General features: G+C 45.4%; 1 protein-coding gene across 4 annotated transcripts in view; it reads left to right on the top strand.

The window, feature by feature from the left end:
• GALNT15 (polypeptide N-acetylgalactosaminyltransferase 15) overlaps positions 1–20,398 on the top strand; it is a 48,542-nt gene that overhangs the window by 24,282 nt on the left and 3,862 nt on the right. Inside the window, exons 1-8 of one of the 4 annotated variants that reach the window (XM_055321240.1) lie at positions 2,568–3,178; positions 5,439–5,535; positions 7,227–7,394; positions 9,448–9,565; positions 11,536–11,730; positions 14,712–14,843; positions 15,207–15,311; positions 19,576–19,719. In XM_055321240.1, coding sequence (XP_055177215.1) covers positions 9,479–9,565; positions 11,536–11,730; positions 14,712–14,843; positions 15,207–15,311; positions 19,576–19,719 — 663 coding nt within the window. In that variant the 5' untranslated portion in view covers positions 2,568–3,178; positions 5,439–5,535; positions 7,227–7,394; positions 9,448–9,478. Of the gene's footprint in view, positions 1–168; positions 374–2,438; positions 2,547–2,567; positions 5,536–7,226; positions 7,395–9,447; positions 9,566–11,535; positions 11,731–14,711; positions 14,844–15,206; positions 15,312–19,575; positions 19,720–20,398 lie in introns of those variants that run through there. The other 3 variants (XM_055321237.1, XM_055321238.1, XM_055321239.1) reach the window with 3 other exon arrangements.

The following is a 20,398-nucleotide window of genomic DNA, read 5'->3' as shown; positions in this document are numbered from 1 at the left end:
CAACTGACATCCTAGCAGCAACTACAATGTAATGTATCGGGTCTTAGGACCCTTATGCTCACTACAGCTCCCAAGAGAGAACTGATGACAAGAATCCTAGGGATGGCATCACAGTCTCATTGGCTATGGCATCTGTGTCCCCAGTGACCACAACTCTGTTGATTCTAGGACAACTCAAGTCTTCTCTCAGCGAATACGTGGCCAGGCTGGAGGGGGTGAAGTTGCTCAGGAGCAACAAAAGGCTGGGTGCCATCAGGGCCCGGATGTTGGGGGCCACCAGGGCCACCGGGGATGTGCTGGTCTTCATGGATTCCCACTGTGAGTGCCACCCAGGCTGGCTGGAGCCCCTCCTCAGCAGAATAGCTGGTGACAGGTAACTTTGCCCTTGGGGTCTGGGGAGCAGAGGTGGGACTGGAAGAAATAGTTTACAGCCTCAGCCACTCACAGAACATCTATACACCATTGAAAAAGGCCCCAAGTCTCTACCATTAGAGAGCAACATGTTTCTTTGTTGTTTTTTTTCAGATGTTTGAAGTTGAGCCTTTTCTAAAGCATAGAGAGGTAATGTTGGAAGGAAGTTAGAGGTCCTCCAGTCCATCTGCCTTGTTCTCTAGATTAAAAAACAAACAAACAAAAACAAAACAAACAAAACAAAACACTGGGTGTTGGAGGTAAGCTACTATTAAGTTGCAAATACTCCTGGATAGGGTAACATTTTTCTATAGTTATCACTCTCTTTACTGCCTAAGTCAGCAATTTGTTTAAAAAGATTTTATTTATTTATCCATAAGAGACACAGAGAGAGGCAGAGACATAGGCAGAGGGAGAAGCAGACTCCCTGCAGGAAGCCTGATGCGGGACTCCATCCCAGGACCCCGAGATCATGCCCTGAGCCAAAGGTAGACGCTCAACCACTGAGCCACCCAGGTGCCCCTTAAGTCAGCAATTTTAATCAAGATTGTAATATAACCTGAGAAAAAGTCTTTATATTTTGCTCATAGGTACTTACCCTTAAACAGAAAGCACTAGACTCTGTGATTGCTAAACTTCCATCAAAAACCAGCATTGGTTTTCTGGATGAGGGGTCTCTAATGTTATAAACCAATGTCTCAGGAATGTGAGATCGTAGAGAACTGCATTACACACCCCTTAGTCAAACATTCAAAATTTTTCTTTGACCATTTCTCTGTTCTTCTTCCCCTATCCTGCTGTCATTTGCTCCCCATTTCTTTGTTCTCCTCATACAGTTCCTAAACATGTCCTGTCGACTATTTTCCTCAATCTGAATATCCCACAAAGGAAAAGCAAAACCTGGTGGCTAGCCCACCTGACCCCCTCAGGCATACCCTTGGGGTTTGCAGAGGCGTATTACACGGTAGGAACTCAACAAACTATCACTTCTGATGATGCCCATCCAGATAAGGCTGATGCCAGAACCAAGCCTTATGACTCCTATTCTTACACTCCTCCCCACGGTAAACATTCACTGTCTCCTTTGATGTTGGGGGTGACAACATATAGGAAAGACATTTCTGGATGAGGAGATAGAAGAATATGCTGGTAGAATTAGCATTATCCACTAGATAGAGGAGGTTGCAAGCAATACAACGTAAATTGTTAACAGTCCAGCAATTCCTTTTTAGTAAAGAACAATCAGAGCTCAAATGAAATCAAGGATTAGTTTTGCCCAGTACTGTGACACAGATTACTGCCCACTCCTGGCTATTATCTCAGAAGAGAAGGAGACATGTATAAATCCAGCACCAGGACTGGGACAAGCAAACATGCAAACCCTACAAACTGCCATCTTGGATTCCGTCTTCAAAGTCACAATGACTGTGGCGTGGGAGCTAAAGTTGATCCCGCCTATTCCCCATCTAATTCCCATCCCTGTGTCATAGACAGGTGGCTTTCGGAGGGACCTGTAAGATCACCTAGTCCTATCTCATGATTTCACTCCTGAAAAAAAACTGAGTTCCAGAGAGGGCAAGGAGACCCCTCAGGGTCACTCAGCCACTCAATAACTAGGCTATTTTCTATGTTTCTTTAATGCAGATGTTTAGGAACTCAAGAATTGATATCAGTAAGCCTTATGTATGTATGACTGTTGTAGAGTGTTTTCATATAATTCTTCAATGACCCCCGCCTGTGAGATGCCTCAGGCAAGTACTTCTGCTTTGGTTTCACAGGGTTAGTGGGGCTCCACGGGGTGAAATGATCTGTGGGGGCACACAGAGACTTTACAGCTGAGTCAGGTGTTCTAATGCTCGGTCTCCTGCTCTTTTTGTTGTCTAAGAATTATTTTAAGAATTGGAGGAGCTGATGAGGGAGTGATATTTACTCATCCCCCTCCCCACCCTGGTTGTGAGACATGTGTTAAAACATTGATTAGAATGAGGCCTTCATGTCTGCTTCTCACATTGGTGCCATTTTCGCAGATCTGGAGATTTCTCACTCTAGGCTGAGAGAGGAAGACTTGGCAATACCTCAGTGTCCTCAGCTATAAATAAAATGGGGCTCCCTGAGAAACCTTCCACAGTTAAGAGGTGGGTCTGTGAAATTTTCATTTCCTGGGCTCTTCCCTTCCTCTCTTTATCAAATGTCTCCCCTCTCCCTCTCCTTCCCTTTCATTCTTCCTCTCTCCCTCCCTCCCCCTCTGTTTTTCTCTCTCTCTCTCTCTGTCTCTCTCTCTCTCACACACACACACACACACACACACACACACACACACGTGCACACACATGGGCCTCTGGTCTTAGACCCATTCTCGTTTGGCTTCCTCTTCAGGTCCCCTCTCTCCTATGGTTTAACTATCTTTTTGTCATCCCATGCCTCATTCATAGCTTCCTGTGTACCCTGTTTTCTTTGGGACCTAATGTTCAGCTTACAGGCCTTTGCAGGTGAGGGTCTGAAAGAAAAGTCAGTTCTCATCCCTTTCCATTACACACAGTGATGCTCTGAAAGCTGTGGCTGGCGGGGGAGTGCCCCCTATTAAGGTTTGCTTAGTCCTACAGCAATTTCGCTCAAGTGTTTCCTCCAGCCTCCCATGGCAGCTCACCTCATGTAAAGCAAAGCTGTAGAAGTCATTGGGCACAGCTTCTAATAGCTGCTACTCTTCAGGAGAAGAAAGGGGTCCCAGCTGCCCCTGATGCTCATGGCAAGACATTTCTGTCACCAGGTGAGGACCTATTGTGCAGAAGATAGACAAAGGTCTTTAAGAATTTTCATTAAAAAGGTGGAATGGAATGATGAGTAACAGGTAATAAGCCACAAATCAGTTATGTCAAAGAGTCATAACTTCCTCAACATCCTATTCAGAGGGTTCCAGGCCTAGTTCCTAGCCCTGGTTCCCTGCCCCTACCCACAGAACAGGTCTATAGAGAGCCATATGGCAACTTTGTAAGAATTGGTAAAAGGAATCCCTTCTTCATTACCCTTTACTCTCATTTCTCAGAACATGTGTCATAATACATTCATTTTTTTAGAATAAGCTACTTTAATGCTAACTGCCAGAAATTTTAGAATTATGCAAATTTACAATGTCTATGATATTTGAGGCATTCTCTAAGTTTGGGCAGTGCACAACCCACATAACTGTACATAGCAGCCCCAGACAGAGTTGCTCAAAGAGCAGTTTTTAGAGCAGTGTTAGAGGTGCTGATTGGTAGTTGGTTTCCATGTAAAGCAACAGATGAAGATCAAGGGTAGCTGTTATTTCAGGTGCCACCTGTCAACTGCCTTGTGCTATATGTGAACTCTAATACCCAAGCCATAGAATGAGAGTCATGGCCCTAGAAAAATGAAAGCTTCCAATGGAGAAGGGGCAGTCCCTTAGTGAAGTTCTGAAAGACAACAACTCCTGGGGGGTGATGCTGGCTCCAGAGGCTGTCCAAGCTGTTTTCCATTTGAATTTGGTCTGGTCCTCTATTTTAGAGACACATAAGCCATCTACTTATAAATATGGATTTGCCATTACTTTCCTCCTATATAATGGGTTATAGGGCTGAGCCTGCTCAATGGGGAGAAGCAAGGAGGGATAGGGAACAGACCACCTCCCATCGCTCTCTGCCCTACAAAGGGTTAAATGATGGAAAGCAATCTGAGGAATCCTATGTGAAAGTGTGAGAGAGTGTGTGTTTGTGAGTTATGAGTGTGTACGTGCGAAAGTATGAAAGAGTATGAGTGTGTATATGTGTGTGAAAGAAAAGTATGAGTGTGTGAGAGAGTAAGTGTATGTGTGTGTGTGTGTAAGAGAGTATGAGTATGTGAGACAGTGTGTGTATGTGTGTGTGTAGTGAGGAGCAGCCGGGGGACCAAGATACTTCCAGCCCACAAGGGAAGCAGCGAGCAGCCTTCTTTTGGTCTCATGCCCCAGGGAAACTCTCCAGCCCTCACCCTACCACATAGGCCCCAGCATGATACAGTACTGCAACAGCTGACACGAGTCCTGAGGTCACACTTGAGAAGCAAGAGCTCTGGGATGAGAAAACCCAGAGCCTTTTGCTTCTCGATATAAGATACTTTCCACAGCACCAAGAACTTGAGTGAACTCCCAAAATGACTTTAGAGACCACAGGCCCAGAGGAACTTGGAGGTGCAGAAGTAATTAGAAGGGATGAGATAAGCTAGGGCTTGTAAGTAACCTAGGTTTGGTTGGTAAGGTTGAAGCCACAGTTGGCTTTTGAATACTTGGGCAGTAGTTTATTAGTTGACCTCACGTTTTGCAGTCAACCAGTCTTGGTTGACAGCTCAACTTACCTCTGTTTGTTTTTTGAAACCCAAGTGCCTGACCCCTTGAAGCTTAGAAGGGCTTAAGAGAAAATCAACCTTGTACTTGCCTGAGAGTTAAAACTCAATTTGAAAGAGAGAATGATGGTGTAAGCAGACACTTCTAGCTCCTTCCAAGTCAAACAGGGCAGCATTGCCATTTTGCTTTAAGTGTATTCCAAGAACACCAGACACATCTGTAGGTACGAAACCCAAAGCTAAATATAATACTGTTTGGGTTTTTTAAATCACCATTTTTGAGTCACTAGACTAAAGTTACTCCCTAATTCAGCCGTGGATAAGCAGCTGCTATCCTCTTCATCTCTATCCAAAAGGCACTCAGAGTGTCTCGTGATTCATCACTTAGGTGTTTGGTTAAAATAGAAGGAAATGGAGATCTCAGACAGGAAAAGATAGCACTAGATATTTGGAGTAATATAGTTTTTAACAGTGAGTTTTGCATAGGACTCTGAGGTTCCGGCAAGACAGAGCAAAAAGAAACATTTGATAAATTCTAGAGTTGCCATTTTTCTGGTCAAAAGTAATGTACACCTTTGTCAGGAAAGACACAGCTCAAAGGTCTAGGACAAGCTAGGTGTGTGGATGCTCAGATGTTATTTCCTTTCTTATCCTGATTACTAAGATGACACAAATTTGATGGGATTCTTCAGGATTCTGCTGCACGGCTTCCCTGGCTCTTGATTCTGAAATTCCACAAAATGCTTTGCCAGTAGCCAAATCCATCCCATCTGTTCAGTTCACTCCACAGTAAGTGGGGACTTGGGAGGGGGGCTGGGTGTCCTCCTTTCTTCCTTGATCCTGCTTCTCAGTTTTCTTAGGTCAATTCAGGATGCCAGAAGTAGTGGGGACCAAAGGGATTAAGTTTCCCTTACCTTCTAAAGGGCACAATGTGAAAAGGGCAAGAAAATCATATTGGGATCCTTATTCTAAGTATAAACCCCATGACTCCTCATGCCAATGTCAGTCACTTAGGGACAGATAATTGAGCCCTAGGACCAGCCTGGCCCTCTTCAGGTAGCCTGGGCTACTCCAGCCTGGCTGTGTCTGAGGTGGAAGGATCAGAGATGGAAATTGATAGAAGTGTAAACACAGTATGGCTGGTATCTCTCTGCCAGGAATCTCTTTTCTCTTAGAGTGGCATCTTCCAGTATCCCCGAAGTTCAAGCCTGATCCATGTAATGGCATAGATTTTAAATTATTTTATTTTATCCAACGCATGGCTTGATCTCATGACCCCGAGATCATGACCTGAGCCGAAATCAAGAGTTGGAGGCTTAACCAACTGAGCCACCCAGGGGCCCCATGGGATAGATTTTAGAAATAACAGTCATGACAGGCCAGAAAAAAATGTGAACGAGATATTGGCTAGGTGGAGATTAGCTCCTGTACACCTGAGTGATTACCTGTTTATTTAAAAGTGAAGTTTCTGGCCTGTACCATTTTCCACATCATCCTCTCTGAGGATGTGTGAACAAAACAAAATAAACAACAACAACAACAAAGGGATAAAATACAACCTCCAATAGCATCAGTAAATGAGCAAGCAGATAAGCCTAGACTCAGGACTTTGTTTTGCTTATAGACACTGCATGCTCAACACCAGGGACACTTCTGGAACTTGGCAGTCTTGAGTCTTAAAGCCAATCAACTTGTATGATATAGAGAAGAATAAAAACCAGATCCTAGAGCAGGGGCCCATGAACCCTCTGAAACTGTGCATAGTGTTTTGGATATATGCATATGATTATTTTTGTGAAGACAAGCCCATAGTTTCCCCCTGATTCTCAAAGGGATTAAAGGCCCCAAAATAAGTCAAGAGTCACAGTCCTAGAATGTTTCAGCTGAGAAAGGTGTTTATGGGAAGTGGTTCAATCTCTGCCTCCCTCATTTTACATTTTACAAATGAGGAAACTGAGGCCCAGAGACATACTCCAGAGCTGAGCCTAGAACCCCACTTTCCTGTCTTTGGGTGCTGTCAACAGAAGTTTTTCAAAAGAGAAAGAGGCAGGCATGCTCTTTAATGAAATGGGCCCCTAGCTGCTTAGGGAAAAACATGTTTTCTAGAACAGTGCTGTCTAATAGAAATACAACAAGCCATGTATATAATTTAAACTTTTCTAATAGTCACATTATAAAACAAAAAGAAACAGATGCAATTAATTTTAATAACATTTTAGTAAACCCACTAAATCCAAAACGTTATCATTTCAGCATGTAATCAGTGTAAAATTACTGAGATCTCTACTCTTTTTTTGTATTAAGTGTTCTAAATCCAGTGTGTTTTTTATACTTACACCACATTTCAATTCAGACAGATTATGTGGCTGCCACATGTGGCTACTGGCTGCCGTATTAGGCAACACGGGTGTAGGTTATGTTTCTATCCCCCAGCAAGTGAATGGTTTGTATCTCTTATTTGATTCCACAATTCTTTCCAGGAGCCGGGTGGTGTCTCCAGTCATAGATGTGATCGACTGGAAGACTTTCCAATATTACCCCTCCAAGGACCTGCAGCGCGGCGTGTTGGACTGGAAGCTGGATTTCCACTGGGAGCCTTTGCCAGAGCGAGAAAGGAAGGTCCTCCAGTCCCCCATCAGCCCCATCAGGTGAGGCTCTATCACACAGCCTGCTTCTCCTTTGCTTCCTCAGCAGCCAAACTGCTTAGGATCTAATCCTGGTCTCATCGTTTCCTAGCAAGTTACGTAATCTGTTCCTCAGTTTCCTCATCAGTGAATTGAGCATAATAGGGCTGTTGTGAAGATTGAAAGAGTCACACTACATGAAAAGCATGGAGAGAATGCCAGGCACTCAACCCTTGGTGTTATTATTGTTATATTCTTATGTGAACGGAGTCCAGCTTAAACTCTTTCAGGTAGCTTCAGTGGACGCCCCTTAGTGGGGCAGTGAGAGAGCGTGAGCTGGGATCTTTTTATTATTTTTTTAAGGTTTTATTTATTTATTCATGAGAGACAGAGAGAGAGAGAGAGAGAGAGAGAGAGAGAGAGAGAGAGAGAGGCAGAGACACAGGCAGAGGGAGAAGCAGGCTCCCTGCAGGGAACCCGGTGCGGGACTAGATCCCAGGACCCCAGGACCACACTCTGAGCCAAAGGCAGATGTTCAACCACTGAGCCACCCAGGCATCCCTTGAACTGAGATGTTGACCTAACTCTACCTCCCCCAAGAATTTCCCTGACTTCAGGTATTTTCTTGCTAAAAAGGAAGGATTCAGTCAGGTGAATGCTAAGACGTCTTAACTCTCAAAATACATCAAATTTTGTGGGTTGCTTGCTTGCTTTAGTGTTGGAGCATGTTTGGGTTTTGAGCAATTATTCTGTTTAAGAAGATGTTCAAGATATCTTCTTTTGTATAACAAACCACCCAAACTTAATGGCGTAGAACAACAACAGTTTTATTAAGCTCACAGATTCTGCTGGCCGGGAATTATGAAAGGAAGCATCAGGGTTGGTTGTCTCTGCTCCATGGTATCTGGGATGGCAGGAAATGGCTCAAGATGGTGGGGCAGGAGGCAGCCCTGAGGCTCCTTGAATATCTGTAGGTTGATGCTAACCATCAGCTGGGACCTCCATGGGAATTTCACCCACTCCCTCCATGAGCTTTCTGCACGTGGGGCTTACTACCCATGGCACTGGGTTCTGAGACTATGTATCCCAAGATGGCCAGCCAGGTGAAACAAGCTGTATCCCCCCTCCTTTTAAAAAAAAATGAGTGAGGGGCATCTGAGTGGCTCAGCAGTTGAGCCTCTGCCTTTGGCTTATGGTGGGATCCTGGATCCAGGGATCAGGTCCTACAGGGAGCTGCTTCTCCCTCTGCCTGTGTCTCTGTGTCTCTCATGAATAAATAAATAAAATCTTAAAAAATAAAAATAATTTAAAAAAATGAATGGTGAATTTCACATGTCACAAATAAACCATTTAAAAATGAACAGTTCTGTAACAAGTAGCAATGTTGTGCATGTGTTGTGCAACCACCACCTGGATCTAGTGCTAAAACATTTCCATCACAATACAGTAAAATCTCATACCTATTAAGTGGTATTTCCCACCCTCTCCTCCCCACCCCTCCCAGCACCTGGCAACCACTGTCTGTCTCTATGGATGGATCCATTCTGGATGTTTCATATAAATGGAATCATATGATATGTGACCTTTTGTGTCTGGCTTCTTTCACTTAGTATAATGTTTCAGAGTACATTATCCTCTTCTCTAACCAAGCCTTAGAAGTCACCCAGGGTCACTTCCAACATAATCACAGGTCTTTTCTTCATGGGAAGGAAATATAGACCCCACCTCTCAGGGGAAGCAACGTCAATGTCACATTGTAAGAAGAGCCTCTGGGACAAGGGTGGTGGTGCTCACCTCTGGGCAGTGGATCTCCATTAGCCACAGTCCATCTCCGTCATATACTGCCCAATGCCAACCAATTATTCTGGTGGCCTCTGAGTATCTAGTACAGGGACACAGAATGAAGACATTAGGCACAAACAGGACTTCGAAGGGTCCGTTCAAGGGAGTGTGACTCTAACAGAAGTTTGATAAGCCATAAGCTTAGAAGTGCAAAAAAAAAATTGTCTTGATTTTCTAAATTGGACTTATGTAATTTATATATTAACCTGATCATTCCTGTCTTCTCTCTGCCCAGGAGCCCTGTGGTGCCCATTGGGGTTGTGGCCATGGACAGACATTACTTCCAAAACACTGGAGCCTATGACCCTCTCATGTCACTGCAGGGTGGCGAAAACCTCGAACTATCTCTCAAGGTATGTCCTGGATCAAGGGAGGAGCCGGGTGGGTTCTATGGAGTTGTGTGTAAGGTCCCAGCTTGGAGGCAGCCAGTAAATGCCCCTAGTTGGGTCTGAGGCTTCAGGCAAAGTATAAAGTCATGAAATGTGGTGTGTCAAAACTCCCTTTCCCATCTCTCTCATGCCTGTATTCCCTAGTGAACCCAGCTATCAAACCTGCCCATAGGAAAGGGCACGGTATCAGCCATGTATACCGTAGCACAAAGTTTCCTGTACATTCTCTGGGCATGGCACCCTCAGCATCTCAGCCATTATTCACAGCACCCATAGGTCAAAACAAATGCCAAGCAGTTCTGCACATTGAATTCGGTGGTTAACCCCCTTATCTGCGGTTTCTGGTGCTCATGGTCAACCATGGCCCAGAAGAGATGAGCCACCTTCTGAGGTATGGTCAGGTTAGTAGTAGCCTAATGCTAGATCACAGTGCCTGCATCATTTCCCTCATTCCATCTCATCATGTGGACACTTTATCATCTCACAGCATCACAAGAAGACTGGGTATGCTCTAAGAAGATATTTTGAGAGAGAAACACCATATTCACATAACTTTTTGTTACAGTTTATCATTATACCATTCTATTTTATTAGTGGTTGTTAATCTCCTAATGTGCCTAATTTATAAGTTAAATCATGGGCATATATGGGTGTATGTATAAGAAAAAATATAGTATATATAGATTCTTGAACTATCTGTGATTTCAGGCATCAACTGGGGTTCTTGAACATATCCCCCATGGATAAGAGGGAACTACTGGAGCTCTAAAAAATAAGTAAAACAAGTATTTGTCCTAAAAATTTAGCACCTGTTGAGCCCCACACAACTTCTCAAACCTTGGAATCAGATCAGACACCGCCACCCTCATTTCCCATTCCATGCTGATTTTTAAAAGATTTTATTTATTTATTCATGAGAGACACACAGAGAGAGGCAGAGACATGGGCAGAGGGAGAAGCAGGCTCCCATGGAGCAGGGAGCCTGATCGGGACGTAATCCCAGGACACTGGGATTATGCCCTGAGCGGAAGGCAGACGCCCAACCACTGAGCCACCAGATGTCCCTCCATGTCGATTTTAACACAATACTTGCTTTTTCATCACAGCAACCACTGAAAACCTAACCCAATAAGGATGAATGTTATCAAGTGCAGCCATCTAACGTTGAAACCACGAATTAGCTCAAGCTTGTAGTTTGCAGAACATCCAACAGATGTCACTATGTTTCTCCCAAACATTTAAAAGAGCCTGTCTGCAAGACCTTTGAGATTGCTGGGGCACCCTGGGGGTACCTTGGCACACAGTTTGGGAACTCCATGTGTGGTATGTTTCAGTTTATATGCTGCCTATGCTAGGAATGTTTTCATCTTTCCTCTTTACCCTCAAGTGTGAAATGAAAGGCTTCCTATCAAATGAATTCCAGGTATTTGGGAGGAGGCAGGAGCGTTAGTGAACAGTGAGAACCCTCCTAAAGGAGAGACCAACTATGTTTAAGGAAAACTTGTTTTGATCTTCACATAAATGGCTCTGGTGCCTTTGCAGCAGGAGATTTCATGAGTTTTTAGAAATTCTCTGAGAACTAGGGACCCCTTGCTCCCCGAGAAAGCAGCTTTGAGGAACAGGGGTGCTAATCCACATGGCCACATCTCTAAAAGCGTTGCATGTGTGCTTCAGGGGCAGGTCACGTTGCATGGATGTGGCCCCCTTACTCCACTGGTTCTGTCCTGGGACAAATATACTCATTCTTTCCACCCTGTCACTCCCCTGCCCAGAACTCCCAGATCTGGAAACTCTATGGCACCCTGAGGATTCTAATTCTCTTTACCATTTTTTGCTCCTGATATCATGTGCATTTTGCCAGCCCCTGTCAGGGTCCCTCACTTCCCATGTCCTCGGAATGGTGTTCAGATGTTTATTTTCTCCTTTTCTGGAAGGTCTGGCTCTGTGGTGGCTCTGTTGAAATCCTGCCCTGCTCTCGAGTGGGGCACATCTACCGAAATCAGGAAACCCACTCCCCCTTTGATCAGGAGGCTACTGTGCGGAACAAGGTTCGCATCGCTGAGACCTGGCTGGGCTCATTCAAAGAAACCTTCTACAGGCACAGCCCAGAGGCCTTCTCCTTGAGCAAGGTAAGGAGTGATCCTAGCGGGGGCTTCTGGACGTGCCACAGGGCCACCAGCAGGAGAGTGGGCCAGGGAGTGCCTCTCCCTCTAGCCTGGTGGGGGGGAATAAAAGCTTCCACCTCGTGTTTCCCTTAAGTTGTTCCTCTCAAGTGGCTCCTCTACTTGGCAGGGCTGCCTGTCTCTCCCCAGCGTCTCTCCCAAGCATCAGGGCATCCCAGCTGGTCTTGGTCTGCAGCCCCCTGATGTCTGTTGGATGACATCCATGGGTTGTAAGACACATTGGGGCAGAGGACAGATTGGGCAGGGAATATTAGCAGTAACAGGTCTCAGGGGGCCTTTTCAACCTGGGCAAAATGCTCAAGGCTATGAAATTATCCAAGACATGAAACAAATGTAAGTATAAATATAAAGATCTAATATAAGCCACGGAAAAATTAAAATCTTAAACATTTAATTAAACGTCCACAAACAGTGCATTTTCAACTGCCACTCACCTCAGTTCTTGTGGCGTGACACATACATACTATTCAACTTGAGATGTGGGTTCCCATTAATGTTTGCTATGCAGGGTGTGGGGACGCCTGAGGTAAGATTTCCACCACCCACAAAGGTCTTGGGACAACTCCCAAAAGCCCCTTACCAGCCTACACTGCAGGGCCGAGCTCTATTCTTTTTTTTTTTTTAATAAATTTATTTTTTTATTGGTGTTCAATTTACCAACATACAGAATAACACCCAGTGCTCATCCCGTCAAGTGCCCCCCTCAGTGCCCGTCACCCATTCACCCCCACCCCCCGCCCTCCTCCCCTTCCACCACCCCTAGTTCATTTCCCAGAGTTAGGAGTCTTCATGTTCTGTCTCCCTTTCTGATATTTCCCACACATTTCTTCTCCCTTCCCTTATACTCCCTTTCACTATTATTTATATTCCCCAAATGAATGAGAACATATAATGTTTGTCCTTCTCCGATTGACTTACTTCACTCAGCATAGCTCTATTCTGATTCAGAAATCTCCCCATCTGTTCATCTGACTTTCACAAAGACAATGGCACCTCCTACTGGTAAATGAGAAGACTTTTTCCCCCCCTTTAAACATTCCTATTAATTCATGTTTTGGAACTGTCCTATTGCTTACATCAGTATCAAGATTTTAATAATATTGACGGGATGAGCACTGGGTGTTATTCTATATGTTGGCAAATTGAACACCAATAAAAAATAAATTTATAAAAAATATTTTAATAATATCACTGCCTCATTTTGCTCTACAATTTCTATCCTTCCATCCCCTTTCCTACTCCAACCTCAAAATCCTCGTATGGATTTTGAGATACAGAAATTCTGGGCACTCAAAAGACAAGGCTGGGGTTTCACTGTTGGAAGAGTTGTCATCCTCTTGTTTTTTGTTTTGTTTTGTTTTCCTCTCAGGCAAGGGTGTACAGAAGGGCAAGTTCATTGTCAGCATCCTTCCTCATTTGAGGTCAGACAAGGGCTGGCTAGATGTACCAGTTTGTTTCATTACCAAGAAAGCTGAAGGTGATGGAATATGCATGAAGGAATGTTCCTGCTCTGGGACCAAAGTCCAGCCCTACAGAATGGCTGGCAAAGTCTCAAGTGAACACTCCGAATGCCAAGAAACTACAAAAAATTTATACTAATTTCCTTAAAGGAAAGTAGTAGATCTCTTTGGTTTAATGTTAGGTAAATATGCTAAATAAATAAGACATTCCTGACTTAGAGAAGTTGTTCCCAAGCTTCCTGTGGATAAGATTCACCAGGAGAGAGAGTTAAAAAGCAGATTCCAGGGGTGCTGCCCCAGCCTATGGAATCATAGTCTCTAGTGTAGGGCCTATGAATCTGCATTTTAACAAGTTCCTTGGGCATTTCTGAGCCAGGTGCTTGGGATAACAGTTTGAGAAGCATGCCGAGAGCATTTCAGTATGGCAGATTCAGACCTTACTCCTCCAACATTGCCATCTGAGGAGTAGAAGAGGGAGAAAGCTGAATCAAACCAATCCCACTTGATACAGCCTGTTATAACGCCCAGTGTCTAGTTGCCATCCTAGAGGACATGGACTTCTTATTCTAGCCCTCTCTCTTTTCCTCTCCTTACCCCACTTTCTCTTTTATTAAGTAGGCTCCATACCCAGCATGGAGCCCGATTCAGCTTGAAGTCACAACCTGAGCTGAGATCAAGAGTGGGACGCTTAAACAACGGAGCCATCTAGGCACCCCTCTCTCTGTTTTTGTTTCTGATCTTTCCATCTCCTCCTTAGCACCTCTGTCTTCCCTAAAGATATCCAGGATTTAGTAGCAAATGTATACATAGGTTTCCTTACATCTTATCAATACAGCCAAATACATAAATTTATACTAAAGTGTTAAGGACTTACCTGATATCCATCCCAGGACAACTGTATTATAAAGGAAAATTTCAAAGAAAGGGGATAGCATAGCCCAAAGGAATGATTCATTAATGGAGGAGGTTGGGCACTTAGAGGAGAAGAAGAGTAAACTTGCCTTATCCCCACCCCACCCCACAATTTCCCAGCTTATTTAATCTCAGTGGCCTTTGGGTCAATTCCTGCCTCCATAAGGCTCATTATAGTGCTGCACCTCACCTGCCTAGGTGCAAAGCCCCACTGTTTCACTGGCTTTCACAGAGAAGTCCTTAAAGCACAGATATAATGGTCTCTGTCAACTGAAAAAATGAGGGATTGTGGGGAAGGAGTGACCTCACAACCACATTACTGGTTCCACAGCTCTCTATACGGAGGATCCATCCTATTCTGTCCTCTTCAGACCTCTTCCCCCAACACATGACCTTCCCTCCTGTCTGCAGCCCTGGAGAACTGTGGCTTTGGTCCCCTGTCTGAGTCCCATTCCTGCAGCTTCTTCCCAGCCACCTCTGTCCCTCCCCAAATGTGAATGGTGGTGAACAGCAGCCTTCACCTGTCTCCCTACCTGTGTCTTTCTCCCGCCCCAGGCCGAGAAGCCAGATTGCACAGAACGTCTGCAGCTGCAAAGAAGGCTGGGGTGTCGGATGTTCCACTGGTTTCTGGCCAACATCTACCCTGAGCTGTACCCAACTGAGTGCAGGCTGAGGTTCTCTGGAAAGGCAAGGCATGACCCAGGGAAGATGAGGAGGAAGGGTGGGGGCAGTTTCCCAAGACAGGAACTGGATGTTCAGATGCTTGACCATGATCCTAGCCACACTGTCTCCAACTCATTGGGGCCTCAGAGGCTTTCATGCCTACCTGGAGGGAGGTGACTGGATTGCTGCAAAGCCTGTTTCAGGGCCCTTCATCATGACAAGTGTGGCCTGCTTCCTGTCCCTGGGAGTTAGAGCTTTCAGCTTGACCTTGCTTATTTCTGTGGTCTGAACCTGGTACCTTGAGCTATACTGCAGGAATGGCACTGGACAGCAGGTGTCTTTACAGTTGACAGGGGGGTTCATATCTGCATGGGTGTCCACTTCCAGCTCCACAATACCGGACTTGGCCTCTGTGCAGACTGCCAGGCAGAAGGGGACATCCCGGGCTGTGCCATGATGCTAGCTCCTTGCAGTGACAGCCGGCAGCAGCAGGTAGGTAGTCAGAGTTCTCAGCATTCAACAGCCGGGAAGACCTGAGGGTGGTCTTTCCTGGGATGCTCCTCGCTTCCCTTTAAGGGCATCTCCTTTCAGTAGTCCTGTGTCCCCTACTCCAGTGACCCGTCCCAGCTCTGCCTACCCACCCTCAGGCACAAGCACAGACATAGACCATCATCAGAGAATACAATTATCCAAGCCTGGGGGAAATGGAGAGTATCTGGCCATTCATCTAACGGGTGAGGAAACTGAGGCTCAGAGTGACTAGCCCAGGGATTGCAAGGTCATATATGCCCAGGGTGAGGCAGGGAAAGAAAGAGAGCATAGTGAGCTGGGTTGGAGACTGAGGAGTGTCTGCAGAACATGTGCCCATCTGAAAGGGCAGCAGCACCATTCCCCAGCCTCAGCAATGCTTTCTCTTTTGTATGAAAGTGGCCCCAATATTATGAGATCACCCCCAAGTTTTGAAAGATGTTTGAAATCCAGAGTTTATGGAAAATCTCCCTACTTAAATTAAAAATCTATCATCCAAAGTCAGAGAAGACCAGCCAGAGATCATCGGCCAGCTAGAACCAGAGACGGGAAGGAGGTTTCACGCAAGTGGGCACCGTAGACACAGAAGCACTGAGGAGGCAAGGAGAGCCCAGAAAGTGTTCCCCACTTGCAGTGGAGTCTCAAACCTACAACTCATGGCTGCAGTCTTGTCTCAGTTCTCTGACTCTGAAGCCTCACAAGCAAATGTGGTGAGGCTTTCAGGAATTTAATGTGGCTCTAAGGGAGCCAGAGTTCACAAAGGGGAATCAATAGGGCACCACAGGAGCCTGGCGTGTGTGCTTCTGTTTATCTGTGTGGGTGTCTCTGGACATGCACGTTTTTGTGGTCTATGTGAAGCGGAAGAGGAGGGCTGGATTGGGAGCAGACAGGCCTTGTGGCCTCAGACGACCATCTGCTCCACTTGCCAGAGGAGGGCTCCCACACAGATGGAGTCATTGGCTCCAAGCTGCAGAGCATTGGCCTCATTCAGAACATTTCCCATGCACAGAGCAATTTGGTCTGTGAAATTCCTCCCACAGGGAGGAAGCCTTTCACTCCATGGTCAGAAGCAAAGCAGAGAGAACAAACACCCCTTCAGAGCAGAGGGGAATAACACATAAGCTCTTCTGGGATGCCAGGGCTGGTGGGGCCACTCCCCAGGTTACAGTGCTCTGATGACTTGCTCAGGGAGGGACCAAGAGGCAGCAATAAAGACAAATCACACAGTTTTCCCCGAGGCCCCACTCTGCAATGTGGCTGGACCTATCTGGACCCAACAAGGACGGGGCTGCCCAAAGGGCAGTCAAAGAGAGATGCTGAATATGCTCGGCAGGCACCTTGACCACAGGGAGAGGCTGCTCCCTGAGCCAGAGTTCCCATTCTCAGATAGCAGTAGCTCACCATGGGACAGACAATCTGAAATCAGCGCTGAGAAATCCAGGTGACACCTGGTGAAAATGTAGGCCTAGTAAGGATGGGCCAGTCTAGTGGCTTGTTTGTTCCCTGCCCATGGTTCTTAACCTTTTTTAGGTTATATCTTGTGGTTGCCCTATGGGACGCGTGATCAACCCTTGACCCCAAATTTGGTTCAGATATGGAGACTCATGACTTCACACATGCAATGAAACAATGGAAAGCATCATTATTCATGCTATGAGACTTTCTGGGGGAGAGCTGGGCAGGCTCCCAGGTAGGCCAGCAACTGGGTTGAGACAGCAAGAGACAACTGGCTTTGGCTCTTATGTGGTCGGGGGGCGGGCCAGGTGAGGGTACCCAAACTCTGGCTGGGCATACCTGGTTTGAACTTTCTGCCAACACCAATGAAGAAAGCACAGGGCTTTCTTATGAGCTTGCCCAGAGGTGGAGCAAAGGGATAAGGTGAAGGGGTGGGGCTTAAAAGCTCAGAGGTCAGACTAGCAGACACCATCACAGGTCACATGGTTCCTTTAAGAAGGTGATGAATTCTAAGGACTCTTCCTCAGAAAAAAGTGCATCTGCACAAAATTTTAACAATTTCCAGGGTTCATAGATCCCTTGAAGCTCTCTCTGGTCCATGGGGCTCTAAAACCCCTGGGTTATAATTTCCAGAAGCTAAAAGAAAGAGTTGAAGGGTAGAACCATGTCTCTTCCTTCAGTACCCCAATGATTGGTAAACTTCATGCCCTCTATTGTCTGAGGAAAGAAGAAGGTTACTGAGTCAGGGGAAGGTGTAGCATCCTGTAGGCCTCTTGGTTATCAGGAAGGTCTCTTTGTATCTTAGGGTATAGCTTCTCTTTAAAATTTCCATCACGAAATAACTCCCAAGATGGTGGAAGCCTCAGTGATGCTGGCTGAGGGTTTTCATGACTTGGATGAACCTAGAATGCCTACTCTGTCCCCAAATCTCTTTTGGCCTATGACAAGGATCTTTGCATTAAGGCCTCTATTGAAAACAAACAACAAAGTACAAGTTGCTGGAGATATTGCTCCAACAAGTGAGGTGAGGCCCCAAGAGCCTGGGGCAAATGCCAGAACATGTCTTGGAGGGTCTGGATTCCAGCCCTGCAGGGAGGAACCATGAGGCCAGGCTTGCCAGTGGGAGACCCTGGAATCCCTGGGGGAAAGCCTGCATCTGGAGGGCCTGTGGGGAAGCAGGTGCTTAGGATGCATGTGGCCTCTTTTGGCTTGGCCCTTAACCAGTGTTCCAGAATACACCAAAAGGCATTCACACCTGGCACAGGGGAGGGGGACAGAGAGATAAAGTGCTAAGTGAGGAAGCCGTGTAAGGTGGTAGAAACAGCTCACCACTTTCTACCTGTATGATATCAGAAGCCTTCTTAACCCCTCCAAGTCTTGGTTTCCTCCTCTGCAGCTGGCAATAATCCTGTCTCCTGCATGCAAACAGAATGTTAGTGTTGATGGGTTTTCTGAATCTTATTGGGAAGGAGAAGATTAGCAAGGATTTCTACATGTAGCAAAATCATGAACTAGCTAAGTCGAAAGCCCTTCTCATAAAAGCACCTATATATGCCATATAAAAATTAAGAAGAAACACAAAACTAACTGAATTTGTAACAAAGGGAAATCTCCAGGGCCCAAAAATCAAGAGGCAGCCATAAGGCATGGGCCAAACTATCCTGCCTGAGGTGAGGGAGCCAGGGGAATCCAGAGGCATTAGTTACAGGCAGGAGTAGTTAATGAGAGCCTAACTTCAGCCTGTGACAGATGAGAAGCTGGAAATGAGACATCATAGAAAGCCAACTTTGAGTTTCAAAGAGTAACACATCTGTGAAAAGTTTGACTAGAAAAATCCACCCACTCCCACAGGAAGATGAAAAGGAAGCTTGTCTGTCTCCACAGGGTCTTTGTATAGAGAAAGTTACTTTTAAAAAATTTTTTTAACCAGCAGCCTACACCTAATATGGGTTTCAGGTTCAAATATATGTATGGTGTGGGAATCTTCCAGTAGGAATGGCTACCCGATTCGTGAGGCCCAGAAAGAAATGAAAATGTGGGGCCCATCATTCAATAATTATTAAAAATTTCAAGGTAGTGACAATAGAACATTAAACTAAGTATATTAAACCAAAAACACTAAGCCCTTCTATGCATGAGGCCCCACGTGAATGCACAGGTCGCACATCCATGAACCCAACTCTGTCTCCCAGCCACGAAATTAATATAAAAATTCATTCAAGCTGTACCTGGCAGAAACAGAAAATGGTTTTATCAGAAGGTACTCTCCAGCCAGGCTACACAGGCTTCCTACAGCTAAAGCCCCTCTGCAAAGATATGCACAATCCAACACTACAAAACATGGGAGGAAAAAATGACCATGAGTGAGAGTCAGCAGATGCAACAGACAGCAGGAGAATTAGTTACAGGCCAGGTTAGATCTCTCCAGAAAGAGATAACCTTGGGCCTCAAGAGTGTCCCCTATCTGCTCTTCAGGCAGTGCACTCACACGATACACAGTATTCCTTATGGCCTCACCTATGATGCAATAAAAAGAATAATGGAGAAACATACCAAAATGTATAATCATGAATACAACAGCATGTGGCACATGGCGATTTCAGTGGCTGGGTCTGGTCTAGGATTGTATGTGTAGCTTGGACTATGAGAGATTGTATTGCTGACCCTAATAGGATCTAAAGATTGCCCCTAGACCTGAGTTCTCCTTCCTTCACCTCTAGCTTTGGAAAAGATCTCCTTCTAGCTATGCTAACAACCATCCCCTCTGTCACAGCACCTGAAGCACACCAGCAGGAAGCAGATCCACTATGGCAGCCCACAGCACCTGTGCTTTGATGTCAGGCAAGAGCAGGTGATTCTTCAGAACTGCACCAAGGAAGGCCCTGCTATCCATCAACAGCACTGGGACTTCCAAGAGGTGAGTCATCTACTCAGGAAGTGTTCAGCAATGCTTCTGGCTGGGATTGTGTTCTGGAGTCTTCCAAGAGTCAAGTGTTACCATACAGGCTGGTGCCCCTGCTGTTGAACTTAGGGACTTGGTGTTAAGGCCTCAGGAGGAATAAAGCCAACCTTGTAGCAAAGTTGGACCAACAGCCTCTTGAAGACTAATTTGCCATGTCTTTGTAAATCTCTGACTAAGATCATGGAAGAAAGAGGAGACAGTCCCTTTTTGAAGTTTATTAGCTCAGGTCACCAGCAAGACCATGGAGTATGTTATAGAAGCAGCCAAATACCTCAGTGATGTGGTTTTAGGAGAAATAGAAAGGCCCTTCCTTCTCTACTTGGTGATAAGTGGATCTAAGACTCAGGCCCACACATGCTCAAATACATCTTGGAAACCAAGTTAAGGTCCATTATGAATGGTAACAAAGGACCATTCAACTCAAGTCCTATGTATAAGAAATGCTTTAAAAAGAGCATTTTAAAATAATAAGTAAAAGATTAGTAAGATACACCCAGTGTATTTCAGGCTTTAAAAACTAAGACTTTGTGCTCGCTTTGGCAGCACATACACTAAAAACTAAGACTTTAAAAAAGTATTATTGTTTAGCCATGAAAAGGAGTGAAGTATTGTTCATAATAGCACTATTTACAAT

The sequence above is a fragment of the Nyctereutes procyonoides genome, unplaced genomic scaffold (genome assembly GCF_905146905.1).
Source record: "Nyctereutes procyonoides isolate TBG_1078 unplaced genomic scaffold, NYPRO_anot_genome, whole genome shotgun sequence".
Lineage (NCBI taxonomy): Eukaryota > Metazoa > Chordata > Mammalia > Carnivora > Canidae > Nyctereutes > Nyctereutes procyonoides.
This window is presented reverse-complemented; position numbering and strand designations above follow the sequence as displayed.